General features: G+C 40.6%; 1 protein-coding gene across 2 annotated transcripts; it reads right to left on the bottom strand.

The window, feature by feature from the left end:
• Positions 1 to 2419: 2419 nt before the first annotated feature.
• Positions 2420 to 17295, bottom strand: tmem200a (transmembrane protein 200A). 2 transcript variants are annotated; one of them, XM_010882925.2, is made up of 2 exons: positions 17255 to 17295; positions 2420 to 4806 (listed from the first exon to the last, which is right to left on the bottom strand). In XM_010882925.2, exon 2 carries the CDS (start codon positions 4784 to 4786, stop codon positions 3281 to 3283), a length of 1506 nt encoding a protein of 501 aa, XP_010881227.1. In that variant the 5' UTR covers positions 4787 to 4806; positions 17255 to 17295; the 3' UTR covers positions 2420 to 3280. The 2 variants fall into 2 exon arrangements, with proteins under 2 accessions (XP_010881227.1, XP_010881226.1); XM_010882924.3 differs by lacking the exon at positions 17255 to 17295 and adding an exon at positions 9516 to 10210.
• Positions 17296 to 18521: the final 1226 nt, after the last annotated feature.

Raw genomic sequence — 18521 nt, 5'->3', positions numbered from 1 at the left:
GTTGATACCCATAATAAGCTAGAATGGCATCCTTAGGCTCTGGGTCCTACAAAAAGTTCACATTCCCCTGGTGAGGAAGCGAGGCTCACACCCCAAGGAATCCGCTAACAATTAACTCAGTCCTGCAGCACAAAATAAATTAGCCATCAGTGACAGGGAACTCCCCACTGAGCACAGAAGGCAAAACTAACATCACAGACTTGACCAGGACATTTGAATTTCAAAGTACAGTTTCTGTCTATTGACGAAAATAGATATGAGATTTTTTGGTTTGTTGATTGTTATTTGAAGCTGCAATGTTTCTTTTGCTTTTATGTTAACTCTACAGCTGGCCTCAGTCAAACTTTGTCTTCCTTGTCATATCCCAAACTATCTCCAACTTTATCCATGACCTTTTTCTGCAGAGGATGCTGATCCATCTGGAGCTGAGTCGAAAGTAGATCATATGAAACTACTAAACAAATGTCCAAACAACTATTTGTTTTTCATTTCTATGAAGTATTTTCACTAACTAGGAACATTGAAAGCTTAGTCAGAGCTTCATTCACATGATACTACCTTAATAACATACAACGTGGCTTCGGAAGGTATTCAGATCCTTTCATTTTCTTCACACTTTGTTTTGATAGACATAATTTATAATTGCCTGAATACTTTGTTTTGTCATCAATCTATACCCCATAATGACAGAGCAATAACAATATTTTATAAATTTTATTGAAAATAGTGAAAGTATCTCATCTAGACAAGTATTCAGACTATTTGCCATGATACCCCAAATTGAGCTTGAATGCATCCTGTGTCCTTTGATCATCCTTGAGACTATAAAATTTAATTGGAGTACACATGTGGCAAATAAAATAGATTGGACATGATTTAGAAAGGCACACACCTGTCTATATGGTCCCACGCTTCACAGTGTCAAATGGAAGAATTTGGGAACCAACAAGACACTTCCTAGAACTTGCTGTCCAGCCAAACTAAGTAACTGAGCAAGAAAGGCCAGGGTGACGGATGAAATCAAGAACCCAATGACAACTCTAACAGAGCTTCTGTGTTTCTGCAGAAATGTGAAGTACAACCATCTCTGAGTAAGAGGCATATGACATGCCTCCTGGAATTTGCCAAATAGCACTCAAACGACTATGACTATAAATAATATTCAGAGGCTAATATCTTGAGTATATGAGGCAGGTGAGAATTCATACCGCTGCTTCTTCAGCTGTCCAAGTCTGTCCCCAAATAGGCCCAGTTTCTAGCCATTCAAAGTTTCATTGATTGCCTCTTTTTTTTTGTCAATTTGTTATATATAATTTGGTTTATATATACATATACATATATAAAACCAGTTTATAAGACACTGGTAAATAAACTGAACAAAATTGTAATAAAAGGAGAATTGTATGAAAATGTAAAACCAATGTATTTTCAATTGGAGTCCAGTTAGAATGACATTACACTTTGAGGAACATTACGTACATCAGATCTTAACCATCTGAAGGGAACTGTTTCTCCATTTCATGTTGAAAATGTGTAATCCTTGTTTAAATATCAGGCTTCCTGGAAGGCTCACATCTTTGTTGACTCCCTCTCCAGATGGAGCCATCTTATGAGTCTCCTCTACTCTGGCAGCTTCAGTTTATTCTCCCAAAGCTCCTATTGTTGAATATGGGAAACTATTCACTTCCTTGCCAATGGCAAAGATATTTTCTCTTCTCAACAGATAAAAAGTTTATGTTGTTCGACGAACAATTTTGGAATAACTTCTCAGTTCATTGACGTAAAGAATTCAAGGGATTGTAATAATATAAGAATACCATATAAGAGCTGAGATACATTGTGCTGTTCCAGATAATGATTCAATGATGAACAGACTTTGGACAGTTATTTAGGTGTTTATAATAAATGTATGGCTACATAAGTTTAGCACATTTTAAGTTAAGGCTAGAGAAAAGACAAATGTATAATATACAAATGCTATTCACTGAAAAACATTGCTTTTTTTTATTCTACAAATGTGTAACTGAACATGCCAGTCATTTATTATTTTGACATTGTTAAATTGTACAAGTTTTTAACTTGCTATGTTTCATTAGCTTCTGTTTACAAAAACAGCAGTGTGTTGAGAACAATCAATTATGAAAAAATCCATAGCAGATATATGTAGCTAACTCTTGAACATACGAAGACTAGTTATCCGCCACAATGAAATTGGGGAGGGGACTGTGAATCTGTTATCATAAGAATCACCATAAAAATCCAGCAGTTACAAAATGACACAGAATTGACCATATGGAGCTGTTTTAACAAGAGCCTGAAAACACTTTTCTAAGCACACCCGTCACCCCGTTTTACCTAAAGTCATGAAATGTGGAACATCCCTCTACTCACTAAGGAGCAAATTTGTCTCAAGGACTCATAAAGTCGGCCATTATAGATTTTCGGCCATTTTTTATTTTGTAAAGAACACTTAAGATGCTACTCTGATACCTCTTACCAATCTGCAGAGAACCATCTATGGATGCTCAATGCAATAATTTCCAGAATTGTTCCAAAAACACCATGGCCACTATTCACCAACAAACATTCATGTCAGAGTGTTCTGGCACATAAATGCATATAAATCAGTCCAAAATATTTGCATTGTAACAAATCCTGACATTATGCAAGAACATTCATAGCGACCACACAGTGGCACTATAACAAGCATATGTTTAGATCTGCTTTACATTAAACTCTGGGTAATATGTTTAGTTTACCCACACAACATCTCAGACACCACTGGAAAGTGTTGACTAAACGTGGGTGAATGGTGCCTCTTCACGTAGAGATTGGCCATCTACAAAATGACAGTAACTGATGCAAGGATGATGCTGTAGTATTCCATAGAAACATGAAGAGTAAAACAAACCACATGTTTATCATATTCGTTCCCACTGCCTCAAGTTCACCTAATTTAAACACTTCCAATAAACTGATTGGCGCTGCAAATATATCAACCACAAGTAACACACCTATTCGTCTTTAGACTCATTCCAAGAAAAAAGGCAAACTACCTGAGCGCTCCAGTCCAAAACAACATGTTACCATACAAACAATATCCTATTCAACACTCTGACAGAGAACTGCAAGAGATGTGACCACTACTGCAGAATAATACTGTCATACAAACACAATTGTTAGATTTTGGTCTCAAGTAGTTGGACTCAAATGCTGAAACCTGGTCGTAAATGTGTTTTTGCCAACCGTTTACTCATTGGTCATTGACTTTGTTAGTTATTTAAAACCGAGTCTCGGAGCTCCCACGTTTCATAGCATGGCTTATAAACTGCTCATCGTGTTCAAAGCTGAGGTTATTGTGAGACCTGGAGATCATGAGCAGTTTCTCTTTCTTGGTATAATCTCGTTTAACTGCCGTCTGGGGCAGCTGCAGTCGGTCCATAGGATCCTCCTTGTTCTCAAGCTTCATGTAGCCTTTGCTGTTGCTGCGGTCCAGCCGGGGCCAACTGGGATGTTTCCTCTGCTCTGGCTCCACTGTCAGGGTTCTGGGCCCCCTGTCCAAGTCCAGAGACTTGGAGTGAGAGGAGCGCATGTGGAGGGAGCTGCTGGACCCAAAGTCCTGGCGGTCAGCCCCAGGAGACAGGTGCCTCCCACTGGCAGAGCCCGGGGACAGAGAGCCGCGCGAGGACGAGGAGTGCGACTCGGTGGCTGAGTTACTCCTGAGGAGCGTGACACCCGGGGGTTTGTAGGTTTTGACGATGCCTGCCGGTACAGGCACGGTGAGGGACAGGGACTCCATAGACGGGGGCCCGGATCTCATCCTGGTGTGCTCCAGGTCCTCTGTGATGCTGTCCACGTCCGGCTCGTCGATCACGCAGTTGTTTAGCTTGATGACGGGCAGGGTGAAAGCACTGATGGAGGACGATACAATGGACCGGGTCTGGCATCTCCTGGGGAGGCCACACTCCTCGTCCCAGCCGTGACTGCCCCCGCGCCGAGGGCCGAAGATTGAGCCAGAGCGCTCCCTGTAGATCGGAGGCAGGAGGCCGTGCCCCCCTTTGGCCTCGTTGAGGAGACCATCCTCGTCTTCCATAGAGCTGGCCCTGCGAGACACCCTCACGTCGTTCCCCATCCCGGGGAACCCAAGCAGGGTGTTAGCAGCTAGCCTGGACGCACACTGGTTCTCATAGGTCCGGAGCTCCTGTTCCCGATAGGGGCCGGAGGAGGCCCCATTCATGTACTTGTGCTCTTTGATCCTAAGACTGTGGATGTCAATGACGGTGGAGTACATGTCCCTCATGTGGATCACCTTGGTCTCCCGGTCCCTGTTTTCATGCAGGATGGCATTGGCGCAGATGAAGAGAAATATTCCGATACCCATGGTGAACGGGCCAAGCATCTTCATCTTGTCCGAGTGCAGGTGCTGCTTAAGGAACCGGGCCAGCACACCACCCTGCTCCAGGGTCAAATGGGTGTCATTGGTAGATAGCTTAGCGCTGGATGCTCCTAGGGGCTCTTTGTGGGGCCAGTAGCCCAGCACAGCCATGGCAATGCCCACCATCAGAATCAACACACCCAGGATGAGGAAGAACCCAGAGGCAGAGTAGAGACGAATCTTTCCCCTGACCACCACCACGTCGGCCCGGGGCTTACGCTTTGCCCTCCTCTTTTCCTGGGCCTCCCTGGGAGCTGGAGAGTGGATGGGAAGGTGGTGCTGGGAGCGGGCAGAGTCCTGCCTCTTCAGCGCAGCGAGGTGGCCAGTGATCACTCCACCAGCTGAAATCATCACTATCACTGTCCACGGCCCTGTAAAGACAAAGAGGTTGAGTGACAGGCATGCTATGTTTACCGACGCCTTTTCAGGTGGCTGGAGCTGCCCTCCTGATCATTCAACCTTGGGGTGGCCTCATCACTATTTTGGTACGAGCATTTGTACAATATACTTGGGCCCAAACCTAGCTCCAAGACGGTGGTAATTAGAAGAAAATGAAAAGTACATTCACTTATTGATTTATTGGTACTTTGAACCATGTCGGTCCAACACAGATGTTTGACACAGTTTCACACTGAATATGTACAAAAAGTAACAAAGCAGATTTTGCAGGGTTTTGTGATTTTTTTTGTAGACTTGTACGACAATATGCACAAATCTAAACCACACATTTTGTGCATTTTTGTGAAACTTGATTTGTGCACAAAAATGTTTTTGCCACTAAATTTGTGAGGAAGTATTCGAATGAAAGCACAAATTACATCTGTATTTTTCAGACTTTGCGAATCTGATGTGCTCTTTGTACATACATTTAGACAGGATTATTTCATCTACTTTGAAAAGGTAATGGTACTATATCCTGTTCAAGCATATGCTCTGAATGTGGTACACTAAAAGGGTGCAATATCAGACAGGATTCCTACATTTTGTTAGGTTTGCCAGATTAGAGTAAAACTGTACTGTAAAACAGATTAACAGATAATAGTAATGAGCAGGGACAAAATCACTCGGTAACCAAGAAAGGTTATTAACTTAATAAACTACAGCTGCAGGAAAACAAAGAAATCAAAACACTCTGCTTGCTATGTTTGCCATCACTGTCCTCCAATTACCCAACCATCCATGCTCTTTTTCCAGTCACTGAAGACGCCTTTCAAAGTAAAGGAACGATATTTTCTCACAAAGTAAGTGCAACACTTCTTGGTTTCACAAATCAGGTCACACAAAATGTGCAAATATCTGAGGCAGTACATTTTATTTTTGCACAAAGTAATATTCATGAAAATACAAAAAAAAAGAGACAAAATACTGTATGTTTATGTATGTTTTTCACACTAATCAGGTCTCTCAAAAATGCTGTAAAACATCTGCGACATTACTTTTTGTATTTCTTTGTGGGAATTGAGTGTGAGACTGTTTTGAAATGTTAAATAATAAAGAAATAGTCTTTATGTACCTTCCCCATTACAACTGATGACAATTGTTATAATATTATTTCTAGTCTTGTCACATAGACATTAGGTTATTAAATAAAATAATGTTTTAACTCTTTAAAATCAGATGCTTTCCTTTCTTCAATAAAGACCAAAAGAATGCATAATGTCAGCAAGTTTATGAATCCAGATTTGAAAGAACACAGTGCTGCCTAGTATGCTCCATCTGTGCCTCTCTACTCCATTCTCTTTCACTCACTCCTATCTAACTCTTTCAAAAATGAGCTTACACACACACACATACACATACACAAACTACTTTCCCATGTCTTTTATTTCCTCTCTGGGTGATGAAATAATTACATGTATGACTGCTCCTCATTAGGATGACTCCTTATGCGTAAATCTGAAATGACATTTTTCCTAAAAATACAAAGGAAATTCTGAACTTGTAGCACAGGGAAAGCAGCTTCCAAGCGGCATTCCTGCATAAACTGCAAAAAAAAACTGTATGTCCCAGTGCTGCTTATGTTATTTCTGTCTGCTTCCCTCCGCAGCCTACAGGTGTTTTCAAAGGCTGCTGCCAGCAATGTTGTTCTAACTTACTGTGTTGTTGTGTGAGACCAGGTGTGATGCACGTTGAGGACAGATGACGACAGACAGCGTTTTCCACCTGCCGGCTTACGTTTTTTATGTTGGTCTAATTGCATATAATGTGTTTCTTTTTCCATCTTGAGGCACTCAGCAACCAGCCAACAGTCCCATAGAGACCAGGTTCATCACATCAAGCCACCTCCATCTGGCTGAACAACACTGCTCTCAAACTCTGTTCATCTTTCTACTGTAAATGTCTACATCCACTGTAAACCTTTTTTAAATTATATTTTCACCACTCTTTTTTCCCCCCATCAGATCCTGCCTCTAAATGTCTTCTATCTGATCCTGTCTCTAAATGTCTTCTATCTGTGGCACCATTTGGAGTACACATGAGTAGGCACTTAGCGAATGATTCTGATGTTGTGCTTTTGTGTGCACTGTGGTGGTGTGTTGTTAAGTCCTGCAATCTTTTTTGGCCCAACCCGAAATGGATGCCTAATCCCTACGCTGTATGCAGATCTGACATGTTTTGGCAGGTGTGAGCTATTTGGTAATATATAAACCTAGCCCTCAGACAGGATAGGTGTAAGACGCAATAGGATTCCTTTTGAAATCCTATTCGATCTCCACAAGTGCATGAGATGAAGGTCTTAGGTGTTGATTTGGGATTGGGATTTTAGCTAGCCCTGATTGGCTATGGTGATATGTGGTCCTCTACCAACAGGTGTGTGATCTGTGGTCCTCTACCAACAGGTGTTTGATCTGTGGTCCTCTACCAACAGGTGTGTGATCTGTGGTCCTCTACCAACAGGTGTTTGATCTGTGGTCCTCTACCAACAGGTGTGTGATCTGTGGTCCTCTACCAACAGGTGTTTGATCTGTGGTCCTCTACCAACAGGTGTTTGATCTGTGGTCCTCTACCAACAGGTGTGTGATCTGTGGTCCTCTACCAACAGGTGTTTGATCTGTGGTCCTCTACCAACAGGTGTGTGATCTGTGGTCTTCTACCAACAGGTGTGTGATCTGTGGTCCTCTACAAAGAGATGTGTGATCTGTGATCCTCTACCAACAGGTGTGATCTATGGTCCTCTACCAAGAGGTGTGTGATCTGTGGTCCTCTACCAACAGGTGTGATCTATGGTCCTCTACCAACAGGTGTGATCTATGGTCCTCTACCAACAGGTGTGTGATCTGTGGTCCTCTACCAACAGGTGTGATCTATGGTCCTCTACCAAGAGGTGTGTGATCTGTGGTCCTCTACCAACAGGTGTGATCTATGGTCCTCTACCAACAGGTGTGATCTATGGTCCTCTACCAACAGGTGTGATCTATGGTCCTCTACCAACAGGTGTGATCTATGGTCCTCTACCAAGAGGTGTGTGATCTGTGATCCTCTACCAACAGGTGTGATCTATGGTCCTCTACCAAGAGGTGTGTGATCTATGGTCCTCTACCAAGGTTTACCAGGTGAACAAGTGTGTGAGTCAATGACATCCTCCATCTGTCCAAATAAACAGCAGGATGATACCATGTACCATGGACAGCTTGTCATGTTTACACAGTACACTCAGACAACACTGAGAGATTAGGTTCCAGACTCTCGGTATAGCCCTATAGAGAAATACAAATCAAAATACAGCATCGAAAGCACTGGTTAACATTAAAGGTCACTGCACATGATTGCAGGGCAAATGTAATGAATGTCATATGTTCGTGTATGGAAAAAGGTCCAACTCCCCTGTAGATAGAAAGGATCCTTTTTGGAAAACGCATAACAGTTCTTAGACCTGTGTGTATGACTGCACACTCTATCCAGGAAGCCGGGGTGGGTGGTGTAGTCTTTTGATGTGATCTCATTTGAAGTTCACTATTAAATGTCACCAAGAGGGAGATGAGCGTTGGGAGGCAGTGGTTGGATGATAACAGTACAGAGTTCAGATATTATTGACTTTCTTCTTCTTAACAATAGGCCTGGGTTTAGAATAATAAACCTTGTTTTCACTGCTTTGTGTTTTTTTGTTTATTCTTCCAACAACAGGAAATCTAATAACTCAGTGAGGTTATCAGAATGATAAGCATCTGTGAATGAGAAAAGATCATCCAGCCGGTCAGAGAACAAAAAAGGAAAACAGACAATAGTGTTGTCAGTGAAAATAGATTACATTTCACTGAAGACGGTAACGTAATGAAAACGTCTGCTTTGGCAATGGATATACTGACCGCAGTCCTCAAACAAGAGATGGTCAGGGCATTATCCATGCAGTAGGTTAATCAAAGGGAAGGTGTATTTCCAGACCCTGTGCTTAAGGTGTGTATAGTGGATTTTCGTGACACTTGTAAAGTAGACAGGTGTAAAGACAGGTGTAAAGTAACAGCCCGGAGATTACAGAGTGGCAGAAATAGCGCAGAAACAATAACAGTTGTGTGTAACAGTAAGGGTCAAATATTGTTGGACCAGACTACTATGTACAGAAAAAAACATGTCTTAATAGGGATTTGACATTAACAACGTCAGTAACTTCTAGACGAGATCGATTGCAGTGTGTTTGGGTACTGTTATGGGACTAGTTCAAATAAAATGAATCATTTGCAATTAACAATTATAAACACGTTCGCCAGTAGGCTATGCTGTGAGATATGTGAAATCTACATACCAATAGAATTTCGCAGTTCACCTTATAGCACAAAGTCCTACAGCACAAACAAGGCAGTATTGGTAAATGGTTTAAAACGGAATAACAACAAATACGCACAAACGATGGGAAGGAATTTTTAATTAGCTAGTTGTAATAAGATTAAAGGATAAGTTAAGAAATCTAAGTGAGATATGATCTTTGATAAAAGTACAACCGCTTCATGAGACAGATGTCTTCAAAGCCTTAAAAAACCTTTTAAATTGAACCAGGCAAATCATCTATATTTTATAGAAGATTACAGAAAAGCCATATAGACCAACAATTTTCTTGAAATAAAATAAGGCGATTCTTGCTTACCTGTAAAAGAGGCTGATTGTCTGTTGTTATTCGTCCATCACGCATAGGAAATTATAATGCAACCCATCTTTCTTAACACTCATGATTTGCTCGCTATGTCAGTTTGTATTCCAATGAAACGTACAATGGGTACCGATGCGAAAAAAAGTTCAAAATAAGCAAAGTCTTATAAATACTCTCCATTTCTAGAAACGCGCACGGTTGTACAATCTGTTCCCACCAGTGCGACGCGCGGAAAACGTCTATTGTTTTACTTTCAACCGTCTCAACTTTTTTTCAGTTATGTCCCGTGATGGCCATTCAGTCCGCTCAAAAACTTCAGTTGATAGTCAATAGTAAAAACGTAAAATATTATTTCAGTTTAGCCTACTAAGTTTAGTTGGCTTTAAAAACAAACAATAAAATCAGCATAGAAAGTTTGTCATGGAGAAAATTCCGGTTTAAGTGTTCACATCTGGGGGGAAAGCGCGGTCCACTGTAAAATCCTTTTGGAATAGAATCAAGATGATCTCTCATGTCCACTTAATTCCTCTATGAACTGGTTGCTTGTAGATAAGGCTCTCTCCATCAGCATTTTCGAGGATAGAGACGATCCCTTTAGCTCGGAATAATGCATTTCAGGGGATGGTACTAGGAAAAAGCTCTGTAAAACCACGTGATACGTCACTATAAGTGACGCACAGTCAGAAGAAGAGAAAAAAACACTGAAAAGCGTATTTGAATAATGTATGCGTGGAGAAGTCAATGCATCTGAATCGAGTATTAATGTAATGGTTTCCATTTCTTCGAACGTAAATACTATTATTGATACGAATATTGAACAGTAATGTTTCAACCGCGGTTCTTCATGCTGCCTTTAATCATGGAAAGCCATTATTAAATTAAACCAAGTTCTATGAGGATTTATGAATAAAAGAATGATCTATGCTGACCCCACAACACAAATGTGATATACCTCCCACTAAATGATAAACGCTTTCCCTTTTCATGCTGCCTGCTATGACATGCAAGCACTCTCAGAGTGAAGAACGAGCAGCAGACGTAGAAGGAACAATTAGGGCTAAGAGCCCAGAGATCCATATCGAAATGTTGCAGATGTTTCAGGCTCTGTCATTTCCTGTGTTTATTCAGTGCATATCTGGCTCAGCTGGATACCAAAAAACAACATTTTCATAGGCGGATTGGGGTGAGCCAGGGCTCATATGGGACTTTCTTCAGCTTTAGGGTTTGAGAGGCTGAGAAGGGCTGTAGAGGGTTGGGGAATGTCCCACAATGCCTGATGTCTGATCACCAGCCCCACACCAATGGTCCTTTCAGAATTTAGAAGGATTGTTAAATGGTAATCTTGACATTTTTACAGACCTTGGGGTTTATTTGTGAATTATTTCACGGTTTTCCCACTGGTAGCATGGGGCTTGTTAACAAAGGGCCATATGAGAAATTATTTCCGATGTGTCTGTAAAAGGTTTATTGTATCCCCTACATGTAAATTGGCATTTGAACCATGTGGTGGTAAACTCAGTAGAGGATTCGTGGTTGCAAAACATGTAGCCTTTTATTAGGAACACCTCAACATAGTTTAATGAGCCAGAAACAACAATACCTTGCACGACTAGTGGTCAAAAGGTAAATGGCGCTCCAGTGATACTCAACTGTATTTTGGGGTGTGGACTTACACACCATTTGATACACAGACATTTCCACAATGCACTATAATTTGCAGTAGGCTTCAGTAAAAAAAAGAAACGTTTTTTATACTGTTCATAACACATAAAACAACAGTTTTCTACAAACGTCTTTTCTACAGGAAGCCAATGTTCTGGACCCCCTTGCAAAACAATATCTGCAGTCAACTGCAAAAACTACTCATTCAACCAATTTCCAATGGAGAAAATGGATCCTGTTTTGTGTCACTGTGTGTACCACAATGAGCACGGAGAAAAGAAAGCCAGAGTGTCGTCTGAGGAAGCCATGACACAAGACATTAGCCGTACATGGGCACATCTCAAGGTCTTGAATCTCAAGGTACTGTACATAACGCAATCAAGAAGTTTAAGGTCCATGCCTTTCTAGACAGCCTCCCCGGATGTGGCCAGAACAGACCTCCATGGAAAACAATGTAGCAAAAGATTGTTCGAATGGTGGACAAAGCATCAACTGCCACAGAGACTCAAGCTGACCTTCAGACATGTAGACCGGTTTTAACTTGCCGCATCAATCTCCAATTCAATGAAAGTGGGTTGTATGGTAGGAGATCCAGAGAAGGACCCAGAGAGAGTGCTGACAGAGAAACGTGAGAAAGCATAACTGCCGTTTGCCAAAATACACATGAACACACAACCACCAGTGGACAGATTGGACCAAATAAGAGCTTTTTGGGAGAGCCAACCCATACACCCATTTCTTTATTATTGATGAAGGGACAACGTCCATTCAAAAATTACCCAGCCGGTAACACACCTCTGTGGTACACTACATTTATTTCAGCTGAGTAATTTAATAAGATAGGCGCCCAGATCTGGGACACCTGGACCTGGGGAAGTTGACTCCTCATGGCCCTCTATAAGCTTAACTTAACCAAATTTGGGCCAATGGATTTTGACATCTTCTTTCCTAAGAAATTGTGTAAATCAGGGTGATTAGTTAAAAGCTGTCCTATATGAGAGCGTATTCCGGTAACTTCAATAAGGCACCTCAGGGGTTTGTGGTATATTTCCAGTATACCACTGCTAAGTTCTGTATCCAGGCACTGTGTGATGCTTCTTGCCCAAGAACAGTGCTTGGTGGTGGAATGTTGTTCATATTCCACCGCATATTGTGCCTTTTATTTTAAAGACACCACATATTAAGGTAAGGGTTTCCAAACCTTTTTAACTCAGGGCACACTTCCATCATTGGCAACGATCCCATGTTCCCCCTCTCCCAAGCAAGCTATATCTATGTAATAAATATATTTAATGAAAAGATTTGAAAAGGTCTTTGAAGCATTGAATAATATGTAATAATTAAAATAATATGCAATATAATTCCATAAATTCAGTAAACATCAAGAAATTCAACCTGTCTGAACATTGCATTCTATATTAAATTCCATAGGAATATATTACATCCAACAAAGTTCATACATTTTTCAAATAAGGACTGACAACATTTTACATGAAGCATACAAAAGTTTGAATAATAATATCTAGCCATTCTTGTTTGTATCAAAAATGTCCTCCAGTTGTGTTTTATTTCCAATAGTTCTATCTATTCTGTCAGCCACTGATGGGTGCATAATGATTAGTTCACATATTTCATCAAATACCTTTTAAGATTAAAGGTTAAAGAGCACAATTTCACAAGGTTGTAATTACACTTTTCCCTTCAAACTGCAACGCTCTAATTAATTTGCCCCACCCCTTTATACCTAAAAACAACATATATTCAGTTGAAAATTTGTGGCTGGGGGAATTGTTCATAAATATTTATTTTGCAGCTGGGTTAAATGGGATTTACTTTGTAATTCCGCAGGGATTCAGGTTCATTTGTGCCAAGAGAACAAAAACCAACAAAAAAAAACCCAACAAAAAACAAAAACCAACCTTGATTTGAGAATAGATGACCTTTTCAAGGTGAACTGTCATTCTTTTTTGTATTGCACACATTTTTCCAACTGCTCACAGACTAACTGTTAACAAAGTGTTATCTGGTATCCAGCTCTTTATTCAACTAAGATCATGTAACGGTTTTCTCCGAGGCTGACCAGATTCAAGATGTAGCTTGAAGATAAGTGGACAAGTAACTATGCCTCAATCATGGAAAAAAAACGGTAAAAGATACATCAGAAGTTCCTTTTAGTGTATATCCGCATTCATTACTTCTAGAGGACATTTAAAAACATTGCCACTTAGCTGAATTGGCACTGTTAAGACTGTATGTGGCAGCTTCTATTGTCACCTTCTCTGAAATGAGACACGGCATTCAGAAAGTTCAAAAAGGTTTTCCTTAAAATAAGTACGTCGCCACACAAAGGAACATTGTGAAGTGCTAAACATAGAGATGGCTATCTCTAAATGTGATTCTTTCAAACTCTTTCAGCAGATCTTTGTGACATTATTCCAAATAAGACATTTGATTGGGGGAACACATACACATTCACACACCCTCAACGCCATAGACACACACACACACACATCCCGTACCTAACACTGTCACCTGTCTGAAACACACACATCCCGTACCTAACACTGTCACCTGTCTGAAACACACACATCCCGTACCTAACACTGTCACCTGTCTGAAACCCACACATCCCGTACCTAACACTGTCACCTGTCTGAAACACACACATCCCGTACCTAACACTGTCACCTGTCTGAAACACACACATCCCGTACCTAACACTGTCACCTGTCTGAAACACACAAATCTCATACCTGACACTGTCACCTGTCCGTTACACACACATCTCATAGCTGACACTGTCACCTATCTGAAATATCCACAACCAGAACATGACACTGACACCAATCTAAAACACACACACTCAGTACCTGACACTGACGCCCATCTGAAACACAGACAACCAGATATGGTGTCTCCATGGTAACAATGATGCCGGTTGCTGTGGCAGCTTGGTAAGAAAGCATTAGTCAGTTGAAGACCTCAAACACAAAGGAATTCATAAAATGGCACTTGTGTTGACGATGGAAAGCAGCAGGCCTCTGCAATTCCACATTTAGAGTGGCTGCCTAACATGTCTAGGAAGGTAATAGTGTGGAACATCTGCTCCATCATCAGGAGACAGCCGTAAACACACTTTAGGGTCCCTTTCACTGACAAAGGGACTAAGTAAAACAGAGTTGTCTTGGACACCACAAAAGAAAAGACTTGTCTGCTGATTCCTGTGTTGCACCTTGGGGATAACAACACTGAAAAACATGATAAGACCTGGTTGTGACTCAAAAATGTTATCTCATCATTCTCCCTCTCCCCCAGTACCCGGACCCTTGGATTGCATTTGAAGTTGACTTTGGTTCCTCGATCTGCGTTGTTCTGTTTTCTGATTAAGTAAAATCACAGATAGAACGACATACTTTCTCTTCGTTCTAGTGCAAACTTTGCTGTAAGTAACTTCTTTAAAATTATTGGGTTGTGTGGGTGTCCCACCAAGTTACCTGAAGATAAATTAATTCATGGAACATAACTCTTGATAAGAGCATCTTCTAAATGCAAAACTGTTAAATGTAAACATCTCCAGAGTCCTGCATTTGCAGGAAATGAGCAAAGGTTGATATACATCAAATTGGTTTACATCGTATTCAAAGAGCAGCGAATTTTAGCTATTCCACAACTCTCTAGTAAATGTAGCTGCAACATTTTGTGCCATTAATTATAATAATCAGGACTGACAGTGAAACGGCAAAAATATTCCAAACCTTAACATGCATACTGCTTATATTACAACATGACACACATTACGGTAGATTATAAACTGAAGTTAGGATATTTTAACTGGGTAATCACAAAGTGCTGCATCGTCTCAATAGCATGCCGCTATTAAAGGGAGAAAGATTGCTGCAGTGTTTTTGCTTTGCCTGTCTTTGTGAGAGCATATGACCTCTTTTCACTGTAGCTGAAAGGCCAATTCTCTGGAGGGAGCAGGGTTTCTGGGAGAGGGAGCCAGGGGCTGGGGATTCACTGTACAGTACTTGGGCAAACTAGGTTAGGTATCATAAGGCAGTCCAAAGGATATCCTGAAACGCCATTCAAGTTCAAGGTTGTGCAGTGTTGCATCATGTAGGAAAATATGTGGAATTCAGAATGTCAGATATAAGCTGGTGTCTGATTTGAAACAGCCTTTAAAGCAGCTGTCCAGCCTGTATGAGTGTGTACACAAGACAAAGACCTCTGATCTTCACCTTTTTTGAGTGCATTTAAGGTCAACTTGGAGATTACATTTTAAATTTGCTGGAGCACTGAAAAAGATCATCATTTTATATTTTAGAAGATGCCATAGTTTGTTACACCTAGAAACTAGGAGCACTACTAAGACTGTGCTTTCATTTTAATGATGTGCCAAACTGTTGTTTTTAGTAAGTATTTAAAAAATATATATATATTTCATATTTTTCACATTATGTTTTCGGTAATAATGAAATACACTTCTATTGGCCAACAGAAGACGTACAGGCTCAAATGGAAGAGCGGCAGCTTTAATTTCTTTCATCAGCTTCCCAAAGCCACATGCTTGCCCTCAAACAGGCAATAGCAGGCAGCTGCAAGCGAGATCCCTCTGTTACATGTTGCATTTAGGGAAACTGAATTATCTTGCTAATTTTCTGGTTGCTAAAATTCCCTACATTTCTGTTCAGTGCTGTGAATAGTGTAGGGAATCATTGTAAGCTGGTTCAATCAAACAATATCTTTTTTTTATAAAGCCCTTTTTAAATCAGCAGTTGTCACAAAGTCCTTTTACAAAACACCCAGCCACAACAGTGTTGATGCACAGTGGCTAGGAAAACCTCCCTAAATGGGGCCCGAAACATAGGAAGAAACCTAGAGAGGAACCAGACTCTGAGGGGTGGCCAGTCCTCTTCTGGCTATGCCAGGGGAACATTTTAAGAGTACAGATTGTAGTAACTATTAAATGCATGTGGGCTATGTCCCGAGTCTATAAAACATAATCCAGGTCAGACGTATTACCAGACGGACAGGAATAGTCCAGGGGGGAGTAATGGTCAGCAGAGTGGCAGTTGGAACCATCAGTTATCGTCTTGATCTGCAACCCAACCAGGAAGAATTTGGACCGGCACAGCTAGTGGTGCCAGCAGCTCTAATCCTGTACACACCATGCTTACATTCTTTTAATTATTTTTTTCGTTGTTGTTTTTACATAAACTGTATATCTTGAAAATGTAATTGTGACAACAACAGATCCTGTCTTTGGATTCTTTTTTTGTTCAATAATGTGCTTGAAATGCATTATTGGCTGCTTCCACTCAATAATATTGCCCTAAGCCAACGAACACTCAAGTCATTTGACATTTGAAGGCGGACGATTGGTGTTAACGTCACCGCTAGTGGCTATCGGTATGCATGATACATTTTAGGTCATTTAACCCTTTGACACGTACAATCACACCAGTGTGATCAGACTAGAGTGGTCCCTGAAGTGTATGATCACACCGGTGTGATTAGAACGTATTGTTTAGAACGCACCATTAGAATGCCTAGGTACGAGTGATGTAACAAGGGCAGAAAACTATTATTTGTCCCAATATATCACTGTAAAAAGACCTATAATTTCTATAATATTAATAAAATGCAATGAAAGCACTTGCGCTGGATATAGAGACAATAGCACATTTTTAAGTTAAAAATGATTGCCACCCACTGCACTTTGCCTCACAATAGTTGGATCCAGTGCTCAGCAGTGACACATCATGCAGATAGAACTACATTTCGTGTGTGGAAATCTGAGGGACTCTGTTGTTGGTGGCTTACTTTCAGTAACTAGTTCAAACAAAGGATTTGTTTGAATTTTATTTTTACTTCTACAGCTCAATAAAATAAGACACATTTAGAACCGTCACCAATCTTCATTTTCACTCCACTGAATTACAGGTCACACTTTGTTAGCTATGTGTTAGCTGATGTTTGCAATAGCTAGCTACAGTTACACATCAACCAGCTTTTGCAGCTCTTTGAATTCAAGTCAATGAGAGAAGCTTGCAATGCAATGTATAGTTCCTTACCTGGCAAGGTGACTGTTCATGTCAACCGTCTGAACACACGTAGCTAACGTGGGGTTAATCCAGTCACTTTGTTTTTATGTTGGTAGGGTTCACACACAATAGCTCAATTGGCAAATCTAGTAGCGAACCGATGGAGCAAAACAGTATTGCACTACTTTTGTTAAGAAAAAAGCTCAACGTAATCTTAAAAAAATTTTTTTTCACTTTTTGCATTTGGCCATTACTAAATGCAAGAATCGGAATTCATAATTTGTCAAACTTTTGAGAGCTTCTTAATACTTACGTAAATAAATGATTTACACACCATCTATTGCCTGATAGTTAGCGTACGTTTTATTGATACAATAAGTGAAGCGTGTCAGAATCTTTTTAAAAAGGACAGCATATTCAGGATTGGTCAATAATTATTCAATATACATTTTTAACAGTTACTACCGGTAGAGGTTTGCTAATATATAAAAAAATTAAAATAAATGCATAACTAGTAAGCAGCGTGGTGTTTTTGTGAAGCTGCGGATTAAATGTACCATCCCCGGTCTCCCCTAACAATCAGAAGATATTTAGCTTGGGAATGGAAATGAGAAATTATGGAGGATAATTGCATTTCACGACTGATCCCAACCACATGTCAGTCAGGGTCAAGCATAACATATTTACATTTGGAGTCATTATCAGCCTACTACATGGACTGTTCTGTGTCTGAGGACACCTCGCTGTACCCAACATGCAGGAGATCCAGTATTCAGCCTGTGATGCCATTGTTTTTAATCTCATCAAGACAGTTACATGGGGATCTAGTTGCTGGCGTTTTGCTGAATGCCTGCTACATTAGGACATGTCTGAGAGCACATGTCACATGATTGAAGTTGTGTAATTGCAATCTGCCCTGCATGGTCTATCCGCCGTCTTTACTGTTCCCTAGCTATGTTGGTCCATCCATGCGCGTAAGCATTCCAAATCTCATAAATCTGAGCTTGTTAGCTAAAATAGGGGTTGACACTGCTTCATTCGTGCATTAGTTATATGGTATTTCGTAAATGAATCCCATTTCCCCCATATCACTGTCAGTGATATTGCGGATTATTTTTTGGGGGGAAAACGTGCTTGGTGCCAGTGTGACGTGGCTGTCTCATCTGGCTATGGAGAGATGTACTTATTGTATGTTGCTTTGGAGAAGACTATCTGCTAAATAACTGAAATGTAAATGAAAAAATATTAAATGAGTCCCTTCTTACTAGTTTACATCACCATATATAGCAAATACAGA

The sequence above is a fragment of the Esox lucius genome, chromosome 18 (genome assembly GCF_011004845.1).
Source record: "Esox lucius isolate fEsoLuc1 chromosome 18, fEsoLuc1.pri, whole genome shotgun sequence".
Taxonomy (NCBI): domain Eukaryota; kingdom Metazoa; phylum Chordata; class Actinopteri; order Esociformes; family Esocidae; genus Esox; species Esox lucius.
The sequence above is the reverse complement of the archived record's forward strand: the minus strand, read 5'-3'. Positions and strand labels throughout refer to the sequence as shown.

Coding starts and splice junctions, on each gene's coding strand:
- tmem200a (XM_010882925.2), bottom strand. CDS start 4,786: ATGATTTCAGCTGGTGGAGTGATCACTGGCCACCTCGCTGCGCTGAAG.